At 41.2% G+C, this 16,881-nt stretch overlaps 1 protein-coding gene and 1 non-coding gene across 5 annotated transcripts; both read right to left on the reverse strand.

Annotated features, from left to right (window-relative positions):
- Positions 1-37: 37 nt before the first annotated feature.
- Positions 38-15,510, reverse strand: RBMX (RNA binding motif protein X-linked). 4 transcript variants are annotated; one of them, XM_057384951.1, is made up of 11 exons: positions 15,439-15,510; positions 14,033-14,162; positions 13,735-13,841; positions 8,136-8,307; positions 6,949-7,065; positions 6,477-6,591; positions 6,235-6,360; positions 6,055-6,143; positions 4,333-5,565; positions 3,350-3,438; positions 38-990 (listed from the first exon to the last, which is right to left on the reverse strand). In XM_057384951.1, the coding sequence occupies exons 2-9, from the start codon at positions 14,139-14,141 to the stop codon at positions 5,258-5,260; spliced, it is 1,143 nt and encodes a 380-aa protein (XP_057240934.1). In that variant the 5' UTR covers positions 14,142-14,162; positions 15,439-15,510; the 3' UTR covers positions 38-990; positions 3,350-3,438; positions 4,333-5,257. The 4 variants fall into 4 exon arrangements, with proteins under 4 accessions (XP_057240934.1, XP_057240930.1, XP_057240932.1 ...); XM_057384947.1 differs by having other exon boundaries at positions 6,055-6,158; XM_057384949.1 differs by lacking the exon at positions 15,439-15,510 and adding an exon at positions 15,363-15,429 and having other exon boundaries at positions 6,055-6,158.
- Positions 13,915-13,986, reverse strand: LOC130584763 (small nucleolar RNA SNORD61). The gene has a single exon (XR_008966532.1). It is a non-coding gene; the product is annotated as a small nucleolar RNA SNORD61 (small nucleolar RNA).
- Positions 15,511-16,881: the final 1,371 nt, after the last annotated feature.

The following is a 16,881-nucleotide window of genomic DNA, read 5'->3' on the forward strand; positions in this document are numbered from 1 at the left end:
CCCCCCCCAAAAAAAAAAACAAACACCAAACTCATAATACTTGTTAGCAGCAAATTTATTTGTCCTGGAAAATACTGCAATTCTACTTCATCTTCTACACAAATTTACTTCTAGTATCTGCAGCCTGTAACTGACGTTTAAGGTGCCTACACCCAAACCCATACCTATAGCCAAACCCAAAGTTTCGTATCTGTAGGCAAGGTATACATGCATTTTCTTCTTTAGCTACTCATTCATTATGAATGGCATGTTGTCTAAAGGAGACCAGTTTATGTCTATCACGGAAGTCAGTATAAATTTTATTATCCATAATTAAGTACTTCAGTCAATCTTGAATTATGAGTTTTTCTACATGAAATACTGCCTGAGAATTCCTCTCACATACACTGGCACATCAACACGTATGTAAGAGAAAAATACATCAGAATCAATACAAAGTTTTGAAGGAAGCACCTACTTCCAAGAGATGCAGTGCTATCTGGAGTACATACAGGAACACTAATTATTCTCCAATACTGCAACACCAACACTGCTCTCCTCTCATCCAAAAGGTCTGGACAAAACCGTTAATGTAATATAGTGGAACTTTTTATTGTTTCTTGGCAAAGTCCTCTGTATTTGAGAGGACTAAGACTCACTTCTGCGTAACTTGCTCCTTTTTCAGCATAAATGGCAAGCAGATACATAAAAGGCAACCAGAGTCTTTCGCTGCTGTAGGATATATGTGCACTAAACAACAAATGAGCTCACTCTGGACTCTCGGAAGGTGCCAGCTATGGGAGACAGCGGGCGGCTTCAGCCGGGAATTTTACGTATGGCCAAGAGATCAGCAGTGCTACTTTCAAAGGCAACTCTTGAATATTTACACAATAGTCTAGAAAATGGTGGGCAACACCAAACTCAAAAGCCAGGCTGTATAGCTGTGATTTATTATCCTTCCAATTTCCAATGCATATCCACTGCTGTACCGCCACCTTCTAGTCACTGTAACTAGAAAAAGGAAATGCAAGTTAGTACTGTCTCTGAAGCCACRAGACAAAAAAGCTAAATTATCTTTGAGTTTGTTTTATATATACAATAAAACACATGTGGATTTTATGTGATTATTCCAACGGTATGAAAGCACCCCAATAGCTAACTGCAATAACCAAAATGCCCTGAGGACAGCTTGTACTAATGCACACTCGTTGCACAACACTGTCTCCAGAGCAGGTACTATGTTAAGCCTCTGCAATGCCTGTGTGCGTTCTCCCTCCAAACTCTACCCACCACAAAATCCCACCAGCTCTTGATAATTTCAGCATGCTATTCAGGAGTTCTGTAATACACTGGTATACATACAGGTAATCATCTGTAAGTAATAATGTGCTATAAATTAAACAAAACTCGTGATCAAGAGAAGGTAAGCAGCTGGCTGAATTAGTTCAATTACATCCTGATTTTTCAAAAGGTTATTATTACCTTCTTTGCTTTAAGTTTAAGATCTATTTACTGCTCCCTTCTCATAGATACCATGCCTGTTAAGAATCTGGAAGCCTTTACAAGCTGAAGAGAAGGCTGATAAGACTGTGGTTTTGTCTCTAACACCAGTATTTATTACAACACAGTCAAAACAGTTCTACTATATTGAAAAAAAGCCCTCAATACTTCAAAGAAAAGAGAAGCTTTTTCACTTGTCAAGAGTAATTAAATTTTCGCTTCCCAGCTAACAGGGAGAAGTGAGATGCACATACGTGCAAGTTTAACACATCTGACACAACCTATACAATGATTTGCCAACACTTTTTGAAGTGTCCTAGAATGCTGAGTATTAAAGACAGTATTTCATCTGTTCATTAGAGGATTCAAGACCTGGATCTGTGTCAAACTATAAATTTTAAAACTGATTCTTGTTGTTTTTTTGTAGGTGGGTGGAGGAGTGAAGGGAAGTGCTACTTTTAGACATATTTCCTTAATCCATTTTAGTGTCACACTAGTGAAATCGGTGAGTTTTGAATTAAAAAAATTAGGGTTTTTTTTAACTTTTAGAAATACCTATTGTTCAGTGTCCTTTCAGTAAGACTTAAAATTTAAATATTCCAAAGTCACATTTTAAGAGGAAAACAAAGACAATGACAGCATTTGCTGGTTGAAATTTTATCAAGTGACAGAAATACAAAAAGCTCATTGGGCAGTAGCTTTTGTTTTGCTTAACTACATCCTTCTTCTGACAAAGAACAGAAAACACTTGTGATGATTCTGTATTTAATCTGAAACACAATTCAGTACCCTGAAACAAAGCCTATTTTTCCTTCATTATCAAGGTAACAGCAATTTACTGGGAGTATTTATAAAACATCACTGGCTTATTCTGACACGGGCATTGCACAGTTAATGAGTTTCTGTTACTGAGACTCTATAAAGTTAAGATTTCCCTGAAATCAGTCACCATCTGTCAGATAAACCAACAGTACAAACTACAGCTTTTTCTTCTTTAGAAGTTGGTTCCTAAGAGTAGAATTTGAAACAAACAGCAAAATATGTTCTTACAATTACAGACTAATTAAAATTCACATAAAAAGAGGACACATGCTTTTTAATGCAAATACTTCTCTTGGAAAAGGTGGTTGTCTTTATCCTTTAATTTGTACTACTTTAATTTTTATCGAATTCTGGACACACTGTAAGTTGCTTCCATTTTTTTTTTTACTAATAATTATTCAGTAGATAAAAGTTTATTTTCCAGAGAACTATATTAGCATGACAGCCACTACCACTTTTTCCTTATGGGTTTTCAGAGAAACAAGAGAGTAACCCTTTCACATAAAATTTGAGGACAGCTCCTTTTGTACCTACTTGAAAAATAATTTTAATAGGGTAGGCTTCAGAGCCACGAAACACAGGTGATTCACAAGCATTTAAAACCATTCTGAATATGCCTAAACTCTGCAATTTAATCCCTGGACCTCTGCAGAGTTCAATTCCTAAACCAAGATTATACCCAGTCTAATTGCTTATCCTACACGTTTAACAAGACTGATTAAATACATATACAAACATTATTACAACTCAGTTTTTTTATGGTCTGCTCTTATAAAAATTCATACTCAGAACTTTCTGCTACATGACTTAGTGCAGCTGCAAATGTATTTTCCTTCAGCCTATACTCAGACTGGACCCATTTTTGCAGGTAAGCAGTATCTTGCTGCCATTAGTAACCTAGTTGGTTTACAAAGCCTTCTTAAACCTCCTCCTCAAAATTCAAACTGAAGTGAAGAATGGTATTTAGCCATGAAGAATGTCTGTTCAAACCTACAAGCACAAAGACCGAGCAACTTCCTTGCAGCTATTATACTGCTGTAACATTTACCTTACATACTGGTACAAGCACGCCTCGTGTCTGCCATCAACATGGATGAACCAATGTTATTTCAGCGGTATCTTGTAGAAGTTATCCCCCTGCAATTAAAGGAAGATACAACAATTGAGAAAAATACATTTTGCAGCGCTAGTTAACCTACAGTGTTTCCCCCCATTTCACAACAATGGCACAAGTTTGGGTTTGCAGATTATTCTGTTGCAAGTTTTACTACTTCTTTAAATGGTGAAGGATTCACTGGCTTGGACTGGACTGCAAAGGCTTAGAGAGAGGTTGCATGGCTTATGGATTCTCATTCCTTTTCAATGGTGCACTGCCATGTTAAATCCATAAGTTGAACGACAAAATTTACTGAGGACTAAACAGTAGTACAAAGGTTTTGGGTTTGTAGTTTTTGTTTTTTTAGTTGGAGGTCTTCATGCTTACTATATTCAAGAGCATCTTTTGAACTTCATGGCTTCACCCGAGTTACAACTTGCCACAGGTTCTGCCACATGTACTGGGTATCCCTGCAACGCAGTGTCAAACTAAACAGAGTCAGGCATCCAACTAAACGTCAAGTCTGCATTTCTTGCTTCAAACTCTCAATAGTTGAGCTGGTATTTGTCAATGTAAACCAATTCCTGATTTCGCAAGGCTTAAATTTTGTTAATATACTACATATGCAGCCTCTTTAAGCATCTTCACTGAAAGGTACTGGTCACAAAATACCCCCTCCCAACCCTACGTGGCAATATTCTTACTACAGTGAGCTGCATTACAGCTTTAGTTTCAAAACTGGTGCCATAAATGCTTTTATCCAAGAATTGTTGAATTTTGAGAATTTCTAATATGTTGGGGAGTTTATTTTCCTTTCCTTTTTAAATCTAGACAGCACTTCCATTGCCATGACATGCAGTTTGTCTTAACGTACTAGAGGAATGTAACTTGTTTCAATTTTGACTTAGACTGAAAAACTAGTTTGCTTTGCTTACCATCTTTGCTGTTTCACAGGCATTTGATGCTTTAAATCAGCTGTGGAATGCTGAAAGATTCACTTGTTTTTAGGAAGCCATAAGCCTTTGAGAAGTTGGAGAGAAAGACATCTTTGCTTATCTTATTTTCTCCTTTGGAATCAAAGATGTTCCTTTAAAAGTGAAACACTACAGAGTTGCAAAAATTTGAAACAGTATGAGTAAGCACCGTTTTGCAGCTTCTTTGATGGAATCGGTCAATGGTTTGTGGTTTGTTTTTTTTAAAACAGTATTCTGCAGCTGACTTACATGTTCTTTGCAGGGGAGATCTTTTTAAACTCCCCATGAAATAGTAGGAAGTCAGAATATAGTATTATCCACGTGCTTTTTCGGTTTAAGTGAATGAAATCCTCTATTTTTCTTTACACAAGGATCGGAAGGCATTTTGTACTGGGGACACCGTGACTTCAAATTCTAGGCACAACTGAGCTTTATGTGGAATCATCCCCACCACCCTCCAAATCACAAGCAATACGTTCAGAATGAGATGCTGAACATGTAGAACAATCCATCTCCATGTTAGATGGTTGGATGTTGTGCAGAAGATCCTAAGAACAGCTTGTTCCATTCATGACGAAAATCAGATGGGAAGTGTGGCATTTCAGGGAAACTTTACTTTGAAAATTACAACACTAGTACACAGCTCAATTTTATACATTTAACATCTGCTTTCTGAAAGAAAYGTTAACAATTTTGAAATGATATTAAACATTGTTTTAACTTTTCCTCACAAAAGCATAAAAGTCATGGAGGGGAAAACTTAACAGGCAACAATAAAAAAAGGTTAAAAACAACTTTTCCTTTTAGTAGTCCTCTGGTAGTAAAGATAGAACAGCTTCCACATTTGAGAAGTAATCTGTCTTGGTCCAAAAGTTTAAGAGTGTTTTTAGTATCTGCTTCTGCCTCCACCTCTATCGGATCTGCTTCCACCACGGCCACCACCTCTGGGTGCCCCGCGGCTTGAACTACTGTAAGAATCCCGAGGAGGTGGATAGCCCCTTTCCATGGATGGGGGAAGACCCCTGTCTTGTCTTCCAACACGATCACGGCCACTTGAGTAGACATCACTTCTGCTGCTTGAGTAACTTTCTCGGCTCCCATATCCATCTCGTGTGCTGCCGTAATCATCATAGCGACTGCTTCCACCATATGATGGAGGGGGCCCTCGTGCAGGTGGAGCACTACGTGAGTTACCTGCAGGGTCAATGGTCAGGTAATATGGCAACACCATAAGTTATACAGAACAATTTCAAATCTGAATTTACAGAATTGATGTATTAAAATGTTTACTGCTACTCTTTCATATGTATCAAAATGGTCTTAATATAATCTGCCACATTAACCGTATTTTAAGTGGGGACTGCTTATCAGGCAGTAAGTGGATTTAAAGACTCTGAAGGAATGAAGACGATGTTTGTTTATTCAGGCAGGCTCTTTTACTAGGTATTCCAGAACAGCTTGTTATTTTAGAGAAGAAACTCAGCCATATTTTCCAGAGACAGTTGTCATTCTGAACTGCAGACTTTGCTTCTTTAGCTTATAGTTTATTTAAAAGATGATCAAATGAAAACCAACAACACTGCACTTTCACTGCAGGAGAAAAAAAGTGTGCCATTTCCCCCTAAAACACAAGCAACCCAGTTAAAGTTGTACAGTTATATGATCCTCAAAATGGATTCTTACCGTAACTCTCATATGAATCTCTGTAGGAGCCTCCACTTGGATGATCCGAGTAGTCTCTGTCACGTCCACCACCGTATCCATCACGATCACTATAGGAGGAAAGACTACTGAGACTTAGTACAAATCACTAACACCACAGCAAGAATAAAGTGACAGGGAGAAAAATCCAACAATAGGTACCTATATCCCCTGGAGGGGTATTCATCACGTGAACTGGAATGACCATAATCACGATATGCGTAGTCTCGGGGGGGCGGCGCATAGTCCCGGGTATCCCTGGAACTGGGATAATCTCTGCTGGAATAACTATGAAAAACAAACATTGGTAGGTTAGCCATGCATCCTACTACAAAAGGTCAGGAATCAAGATCTTTCTCCAAACAAAGAACAGTTCACCAAAATAAAACAATGTAAGCATTTACCCATCTTTAGTGCTATAGCCATCGTCTCTTGGAGACATGTAGACATCTCTCCGTGATGGCATTGGTTCTCTGCGCGGAGGACCACCATAGCCGTCTCTTCCACGTGACACAGGAGCTTCAGAGAAACAGCCCACGTTTTTAATTTAATTAGCATTTAGCCATACAGAACACTCAAAGTGTTAGTAAGTAGTTAAAACCATTTAAAGATTTCTCTGGAGACTACATTTAGAGCACTTTACGTTTCTGCTTGTACAGCACTAACGTAAAGCAGCACTAGAAGAAACACATTCAAATTCCACCAAATTGTTCTGAACAGTTACAAAATTGTATTGGTATGAAAGGAACCAAAGACTAGAAAAATACACTATCCTTCAGCGGACTGAAGTCAAAATAAATGATTTGCATCAGTTCCTAAAGGAAGACTGAAGGGCTACAGCAGACCAAGCAACTAATTAAGTCAGTAAGTCCTTACCTCTTCCTCCCATACTACTGCTACGCACTGGTCCCGAAGGTGCAGATCTTTTAGGTGGAGGGCCTCCACTTCGTGGAGGTGGACCTCTCTTCATGGGAAGTGGCCCTCGAGAAGACCCTAGAAGGATAAGCCATGAACCAATTATTTCTGTGATGTTCACCTGCATGACCCTAAAGCCTGAACAACCTAAAGGTGCCATTATTGTCCACTACATGATCAACAGTAAACCTCTAAAACTACATCTCAAAGCCTGCCCTCGTCTTCTAGCCACTACTAAATGCTACTGGCAGAATTGAGAGCCAAACTTTCCACAGCCTAAATTCCTGTCAAGAACTGTCTTTCAGAACTTATGCGAGAGATACAGGGTGTGACACAAGGGAAAAAGACAGCTGATATCTGTAATCAGTCACAGTTTAAATGCTTAACAAGTTACTGTTCTCAGAAGACAAGAGCCACCTGGGAAGATGTAGTAGAGAAGAGCCTACAGTGAGGTAACAGAGGCCCTACCGAGTCTGTAGAACCTACTACATAGACTCTCCAAGACAGAAGTTTCACTATTTCCAGGGTTGTGGGTTTTTTTCTGCATTACACCTTTTACTGTTATACCTCAGTTACTGCTTTGCTAGTTCTTTTAGGTGAGTTTTGTTTTGATACTGAGAAGTCTGAATAAATAGCTGTACCTTAATGAATATCCAGTATCAAGTAATGTACTATCCTTACACTTCAGAAAGCTCCAACTCAAACTAACTGTAACAACAAACAAGGTTTAGCTGCCCTAACTCTCCCTCTGACCTGAAAGGATCAGCCCTACAACTTCTTGCCACTAAGAATGAAAGGCAGTTCCCTCTCCCTGGTGGTAGGAAATCACTTTTTCAACTTGAATACCAGAAAGCTTCCTTTCTCATGTGCAAGGCAGGAGTTTTGCTTTTCTTTCATAGGCAAAAGTCAAGTGGAGTGTTAGTTGTAGAAAGGAATCTTCATATTTGAAAGCCTTTTCTTAAGATGTACTTGCCTAATAAAAAATTTGACTAAACTGCTGAGATCGTATTTCATCATTTTAATAAAGAACAAGGAGTGCACTATTCAGCTGTTTGACCTTTTTTTTTTTCCAGTAGGATTATTGTCATCTTCCAATGGGATTGTCTTGTATGTTGTCGAAGTATATAATGAGAGAGGTCAATACATACCCAAGTGACTCCCTCTTGAAGGTGGTCCTCTCGCGCCACTTCCGCCTCTTGCACCTCTAAGGCCCCTGGGAGGACCTCTGCTTCGGGGAGGGGGTGGCGGCCCACGCCTACCACCACTTTCAAAGGATGGCTTGGTTGCTTGTTCCACTTTAATTGCCTTCCCATCTAATGACTAAAGAAGAAGCTGCTTTACTTACTGCTCAGTCATGTTTGTATTTCTTAAATCAAGCCCCTCTTGCTTCACTATAATGGGGCTTCCATTTTATAAGTTAGAGCAACTCTAGAACTGATTTCAGTCTTCAGTATTAGTCCCCAAGTACTCAGCAGCATGTTGGGCCTAATTCAATTTCTACAGTACTTCATTCTTGTGGTATTGAAGAAAAAAAAAACCACAGAGCAGCATCAGAAAGGACTTTCAGTGAAAACACAAGTGTCCAATGATTACAGCAGCCCCATGTCATTTATGCTGTAAACCAAACATGATACATGATCTACAATTTATTTTCAATTGCCATGTACTTTTGTACCACACTAGGAGTACACCTGCAGTTATAACGTTAGGCTGAAGGTAACTCAGCTTCAGTTGGGATTTCTGGCAATGGGGAGGCTGTTTAGCGCATTTTCTTGATGTCCTGATAAAACGCTGATCACTGAAGCATTTAGAAGTTATTTCAGCATCTACACAGTAGACCGAGTATGACAATTCACCCTTTTTCTAGTATTTCAAGCTGGGTTTCCAATCAAGGTGACTGCCACAATTTACTGTATTACTTGTTTTTCCATAGTGAAGGTGCTTTGTGGTTGGGGTATTTTTGTCTGCGGGTTCTGTTTTGTGGTTGTATTTTTTTTTTTTTTTTTTTTTTTTTTTTTTTTTTTTTTTGGGTAGGAAAAAAGTGGAAGCCTTTTCTTGAATATAGACCTGCAGCAACAGGAACTCTGCAGCCAACTATTTTACCTCAAACAGAAGCAGCTGGTAACATGTTGGTATCTCAACATAATTCATCAAGTTTCTGTATAATCTTTCAGACACCACATATTTGGCAATGATAGCAGAACCAAGATCGCAAGCTGCACTGAAATTAGGTTACTACACACCTATCCTGGCAAACATGGCTTATTTGCCTTTTTAAACAGTTAAATATTTAACTCTGCCACGACAATTAATTAATTATCAGGCATAAAGTACTGTTTATTGCACTTCTTTCCTGCAACAAACGAACAAACATGACTGCTAGTAAGGTCTCAATCTGCACTGCCAATAGCATTTTACTGAAGTATTGAATCCTGTTTTTCTCTACCAAAATCTAGCACTCTCTGGAAAATTCACTGTAGTAGCTCATGTATTTTGCCACCTCATGCAGTTATAGCAATTGATTGAAAACCTGTGTGTACATACACAGATCCAACTCGGTCCATTGTGAGGGAAGAAAGTAAGAAATACCAGCAGAATCATACTGGCTTTGACTTCATATAAGTATTTTATTTAAGGAAGGTTTCTTAAAAAGCCTTTTGATATGCTAAATTGAAACATTCCAGGAGTGAGCATTAGTCTTCTAATCACTGGAACTTCTCAGTTTGTATTATACTTATTTGCTATAGTAATTAATTGGTCAAGCAGTGGGCTTGAGGCTTTAGACTTTGCTATAGCCACTGCTACCTAATTTCATGGCAGAATCTTGACACTTGGTTTCAAGTTTAGAAAGCCAACACTGTCCCCTTCTGCTAGCAAGGGTTCTGAAAACCCGGATGCTAGGTTCAAGTTTTTGCATTTCTTTTATGTAGGAGGTACAATTTTCCTTATAATTTGTCCTCCTCTTTCCTTCTGCCTTGCACTTACGCATCTTACCTTGGCAAAAGATAGGTCTTTGCGAACTGCTTTACACAARCAATCTTGAAAAGCTATTCCATAGGTCCAGAAAGACCTTTCACTAGGTATGAGAGTATTTTTTTGTTAACCAGAAAATATTTGTCAAAAATTATCGTATTTCAAAGCAGAGGGGACAACATTTTATAGTTTCTTAGCTCAAAGGTCTTATCTCGCCAAACATAAAAGTCACACAACCCGTTCTCAGAATAAGGAAACATTTTCCATGAGCTCAAAGCATCAGCTGTCAACAGAAACACTCATTAGTTTGTTTTTATAACCTTGATTCAGAGTGTTATAGAAGCAATTTTAGTATATGAGCACCAGAAAGTGAAGTCACCTTGGTGCTAAAAAGCATGAAAGTAATTTAAGGTACAAGTCATTTAAGGACAATAATAGATTGGCAATCAAAGTCTCCTATATGTAGAATGAATAATTTGTAGAGATTTGGAAAATGAGCCTGAGAACCTTAACCAAACACAATTGGAGAACTGTCCTGTGAACTGTTCCACATTCCACCAGGAAAGATGTATGAAATTTGCATAATTTTGGGAGTGGGGCGAGAAATCAAGTATTTCAAAGAAACTGCTGAAATAACTTGCATGAAGCTGGACCTAACACCACACAGGGCTTTCCTCTCCAATGGATTATTTCACTATTGATGTTGCAGTGATTCCATTTCTCCACATTCCTTGATGGCACATAAAGCGAATTTTCTTTTGTCGTATATATTCATGATGATCTGTTTCTCAAGAGGCCAAGCTTCTACACATCGTATCACTTCTTCACCAAAGCAACAGGAAGCACTGTCAATCAGAGGCAAACTTCTGTAGTGCCRAGTACAGTTTACACTGAAGGGATTGCAGCATTTGCTTCCATCCTCTCAAAATGGACCAGCTGGCTTGGCAGGTCTACACTGAATTAATCTTTGGTTTGTCCCAATCTACTGCCCAAGGTCATATCCACTCTTTAATTATCCATTTCTTCTTAAGGACTTAGAATCAGAAGATCATGAGAACAGCCCACTGGAACATACAACCATGACAGACCTAGGAGTTTCCACACTTGTGTCCAGACTAAGTACATGGATTTCATGGCATCAGGATGTAGACCTGACTGCCATGAATTAAGGCTCTTTTTAAAGAAGGCAAGCCATCTGCTATTTAGTACTTTTACATGTCTTCCGCACTGCTCAGACAAGTTAGCATTGATTCAATTTGGCAGACAAAGTAATAGAAGCGAAAAATCTGAAAGTTCTCTCTTGATTTCCTTCTACAGGACAAGCTTATGTTCAACAAGTAAGCTTTGGCTAGTCTATGCTTGTTCCAGTATAGAGCAAAATACCATCATCCACCTTCTTTCCCCTCATCCATTTTGTGGAAAACTCTGGATACATGATTTTCATAAACATTAGCAAAATAAAAAATCAAATGCAAATTCACTCTTGCAGAATCTATTGGAGTCAGCCTCTTCTACTGGCTACAGCTTCAAATTCCTTTGGGATGACAGAATAAGCAACAGACAGGCAAATGCAGAACTCTTCCCCTCCCTGGACAGATCAACTAACTCCTTACTGACTGCTTGGACTGCAGTCTGCAAAGTGCTTCTGCTGCTGTGTTTTAAGTACATTAAAGTCTCGAGAATGCTCCAAACCATATTTTCCAAATGGACAAAGAATCCTTGAATTGTGACTTATCACAGTGACCTCTTCTCGCAGCAGGCCCCAGAATACTGCTCTTCCTCAGGCCTTGAATGCAGAGTCTTTATGGAGTACAAGCAGCACCTGTTATACAGAAGGCTTTCTGGAGAATGAGAGACCACCTCACAAGTATCTTTCGTATCTACGGTCAAAGCATGCTGGACCAGTGGACGTTCTAGGCCAAATTCCGTTTGAAGATTTTTTTTTTCCATACACTACTTGCTGTCCCAATTTCAAAGCAGATGAAGGCACTTCTAGATTTACAGTGAAGACAAACCCATGAGAATGATGATCCACAAGGCAGTCCTTCCTAGAATTTCTTGATAGTGATGCAGGGTGTGCATTCCAGAACAAGCAGACATAACCTCAGACAAATTTAGCTACTTTACCAAGCAGTACTCTCCCAAATGTCTCCAATGTGACCAAAGACATGCCACAACATTCAAGATGTAGAACAGCTGGTGGTTTTTCAGAGGGATTTTGATTTGCAAGCTGCACTCCACAAACAGGAAGATTAGCAACTGAATTCCTTTCAGTCTGACAATTACCTATGGGTCCTTGAAATCACCTTATGTGAGAGTTCAAAGACTGTTTCAGAGAAAATCAAGTATTTAAACATGGCAATAAACAAGTCTTCAGAACTGTGACAAACTAGGCAGTAGAGAAATAAAATTCAATAAAAGGAGCACCTTGAAAGATGTTTAGGCTGGTATAGAAAGAACATGATCTGAATTTGCCACTCTCTGCCTTGACAGTAACTACTAGCTTGTTTAAAAAGGAAGCGAGTCTTCAAAGAAAGCAACCCTAATTCTGATAATGTTGTCATGAAGCACCCAGAAACACCAGCATATGGAGCAGAAAACCTGCTATCCTTCTATAACAAACCCTGCTATAACACAAATACAAGAAAATGTTTTACTACTTGTGTTCGATATGAACACTACAGCAAGCTCATTTTCTTATTCCCAAAGTTGCTTTACTTACTGACTGCAATAACTAACATTTTTCTTTCACTTCAACTTCTTACACAAACAAGACAAACAAACGCATCAAAATCCTAAATGTCACTTAATCACAGTCGAGGCGTTTTCACCTTACTTGAAAAGTATCCCAAGAGACACTGCTTGCAAGGACGAGGCAATGTGACCTCAACACAACCATTCAGATTATGCATGGAAAACCAGTCTGCAATTTAAGTGACCCAAGATGGCTTTCACTGCCTAAAGAAACAGCGCCTCTATGAAGATAAGCAGCTGTTGACCAAAAAAAAAATCTTACAACTTACATCTACCTTTTCAAACATATGCCACAACAGATACAGACTACAGCAGCCTACAATTCTCTGACAAACTGTCCCAGTATTATCTTTTATTTTTAAAAACATCACACCTTTTTTTTTTCTTCAAAATAGACCATTGCTTTTTAAGATTTAAATCGACACAATCAGTTGCTGGCTAACTGCAAAGCTATTGCACATTAACTGGAAAAATCCCCCTCACACACACCAAGCAGATCAATGATGCAAGTCAAAAACGCAGGAGATTATCCACAGAATACCAGATAGCTCATCAATGCTCCAGCACAGCAGGGAAGTCACAGTCAACCCATGTTAAGGGAACCGTTAATTGTTTTCAGGTAAGTCACTTCCCTGAAGTGTAATTTACACAGTACTGCATTCAAATATATAACAAAGAAAAACCCAAACCAAAAATCATTATTGAAACATGCAAGAATGAAGAGCTAATTGCTGAAAAGCCCTCCATCACAGATTAAGGAACAGTAAGAAAACAGTGTAGCTGACTGACAGCCAGACTTCATTTTCTATTGTCAAATACATTAACAGGAAAAACAGATTTCAGCTTCATGGAGACAAGAGACATTTTGTTAAATAAGGCTATGACTTGTCTCCAGTCAATTCATTGTCTAATCCGTTCTAATCCATTGTCTTTCCAACTTTTATCACAACTTAATTCACCACAAAGGTTAATTCTTGTAGTCAGTAGCAAAGATGACATATAATTGGTTTTAATTCCTACCTTTCCATTCATATCTCTGGCAGCATCTTTTGCATCTGCTGGACTCTCAAACGTGACGAATGCAAATCCTCTGGACTTGTTCGTTTCCCGATCTTTCATCAAAAGGACTGCAGAAACAAAGTCACATTAGCCTTCCTTGTGATTCCCAGTAAGGAACACTTTACCTTTATTTAACCTTTTAAGCTCAGAACTTCTTAGAGGACATGTAAGCGCCATCATTTCAGATGATCAATGCCAAAAAGTCATCACAGCTGTGTTATTGTTTTCGTATTATCATCTTAAAAAAATTCCTCTTTACCTTCCACAATGCGTCCGTATTTGCCGAATACAGCCTCGAGGGCTTTTTCATTGGTCTCTGTGTTCAGGCCCCCAATGAACAGCTTCCCAGGACGATCTGCTTCAACCATTTTGATTCTGTAAATGACCTACTAAAAAAGAATGAGGCCGTTACTAACAGAACATCAGACTGCAATAGAGCCTTCATTCTATATAACCAACTTCTGTTCTTAAAAGCACAAGCAAATTTGCTTTAGAAAGATGTTAGGTAAGAGAYAAGAGGTACACAGAATGTTAATAGATTACATTTTTTTGTAATGGGAGTAACTGGAAGTAGCATCAACAGTTATTTCTTGACATTACATAGTGTATTTCAAACATATTAAGTAAAATTTTGAAAAGTGAAACAAAACACTCTTAAAATAAAGCAATAATGGTGAATGTAAAAACTCTTCCAGAGGGGCTGCTCTTCTTGCAACTGATGGCAATCACAGCACACCTTTCACTTAAATTCCGGATGTTTCAAGTCATTTACTCGAGATGTCGAAGTAACACAAAGCTATTAACTCTTAAAAGCATCTTGGGTCCCTCTTTACATATTAAGCTCATACTTGGTTTTTCTTAAAATACATCGAACCTATACTGAAGTCCTGGCCTACATAACGCGTGCAACTGAACAGCCACCAGATCACCACTGCAGTTCAACACAGCAATATCACAGCTACAGCCACGGGGGCGGGAGGGCTTAGAAAAAAAAAAAAAAAAACAAGAGCCGAAGACAAAGCCAAATCTCTCTCCGTGCCTGGCAGGCCGCCCGGCGCCTGTGGACAAGCGCAGCCCGCGTGTCTCCAGCGCGATGGCGGGAAGGCCCGCGCCAGCTCCGGCACACATGGCGAGTGGGGAGCAACCACCCCCGGTGCTGGGCCGGGCCGGACAACGCGGGACCCGCGCTCAGTCCCCTCCGGAGCGCCGAGGGGCGTCGGACCCTCTGCGGGCTCAGGAACCGCCACAAAATGGCGGCCGCCTGTGGCAGCGGCGCGGCCCCTCCGTCCCCGCTCCCGGCGGCCTCCTCGGCGCTCGCCCACCGCGCGACTCAGCCCCGTCCGGGCACACCGACGCGCCGTACCCCCCGTGCCCTCCTCGCCCTTCCCGGGGATGCGGAGAAACTCCCACACCTAAAATGGCAGCCGCCGCGCCTCAAGCCTCCAGGACCCCCATTCGCCCCACCGCATCCGCGCGGATCCTGCCGCCCTACCCAGAGCTGGACAAGGAGGGAGTGCGGGCCGGATCTGGCTCCGCTGCGCCTCCACCCCGCCGCGAAGGGCGCATCACGCGACGCCCACCACACGGACCTTTCGCCACGGATCCCCGTAGCGCACCGCGATGCYGCCCGCAAAGCCCCGGCCCGCACTCCCCGGCCAAGCTCACCTCCACCCGCGCCGATCCGCAACTGCGCAATGGGGGCGAACAAAGGCACTGCGGGACTTTATAGCGTGACGTCACCCGGCGGCCGGAGCCCCGGATGCGGCGGCGGCGGCAGCTTCGGCACCGGCAGGGGGGGCCCGTAGCGCGTTCCCGCCGGGGCCGGGAGCGGCCGGCGTACGGCGTTTCGCGCCGCCGGGAGCGGCCGGCGTACGGCGTTTCGCGCCGCCGGGAGCGGCCGGCGTACGGCGTTTCGCGCCGCCGGGAGCGGCAGGTGTACGGCGTTTCGCGCCGCCGGGAGCGGCAGGTGTACGGCGTTTCGCGCCGCCGGGAGCGGGCAGCGGCTCGAGGAGCGTGAGCGGCGGGAAGCGAGCGGGAGTGGACCGTGGGAAAGGCGGGCAAAGCTTCCCGCATTGTTTGCCGGCTGTGAGTCGTCGCGAAGGAGTGAGGCCACGCCTGGCGTGTTGTGTCCAGTTCTGGGTTCCTCAGCACGAGAAAGGAGCGACTGGAAATAGTAATCATCGCAAAGATAGTTAGTTAGGCATCTGGAGCATCTCTCTTTCGAGAAGTGGAAGCTGGGCCTGTTTAGTCTAGAGAGGAGGAATGAGAGGGGATCTTGCTAATGCATGTGAATATCCCAAAGGCAGGTGCCATGAGGATGGTGCCAGTCTTTTCAGTGGTTCCCAGTGACAGGCCGCAGAGCAATGGCTATAAACTAAAACACAAGAAGTTCCACCTCAACATGAGAGAAAACTTTACATTGAGGGTAGCAAAATCCTGGAACAGCTGCCCACAGGGGCCATGTAGTCTTCCTCTCTGCAGGCACTCCTGTGTCATCTGCCCTGTCAGGGAGATTGGACTGGATGCTCTCCTAGAGGTTCCTTCCAATGCTAACTGATTTTATAAAGCAGCAGATGTGTCACTGCTTTGGAAGGAAAATCACAGCAGTGTCAGTTTAACTTTGGAGTCTGTGCAGAAGCTTAACCCAGTTCAGTTAGAACAGCCTTAAAGGGATTTTTAATTCGTTTGATTAATACATGTGCATGTCAGTGCCCCTTCCTTAGAGAAAAGCAGCAAACCAAAACAAGTGTGGTTTAAAATTAAATGTGTCATTGCTGGCACAAAGTTTTGCCATTTTGGTTCAACTAACTCCATTTGTTAATTACGTATAGCTGAAGTTCAACTGTAATTTTCTTTGCTGGCTAAACACAATAGTGGAAAAGTTAGGAGGAAATCTGCTCATGCAAAAATTGGCTAAATTTTCATTATTTGAACCAAATGAATTTCAATTTAGATTATCTAAATTGAATACTAATCAGTCATGAAGGCTTATATTCTTAGTGCCACCCAGTCTAATCACCACATGGTCTTTTAAGTTCTCCCTTGCAGTTCTCCAGACTGTTTCTGGGAGATGGCAAAAAGTCCGTGTACTCTACAGCCAGTAACAGC

Source organism: Malurus melanocephalus, unplaced genomic scaffold (genome assembly GCF_030028575.1).
Source record: "Malurus melanocephalus ecotype Western Australia unplaced genomic scaffold, MMel_1.1 scaffold_758, whole genome shotgun sequence".
Classification (NCBI taxonomy): Eukaryota; Metazoa; Chordata; class Aves; order Passeriformes; family Maluridae; genus Malurus; species Malurus melanocephalus.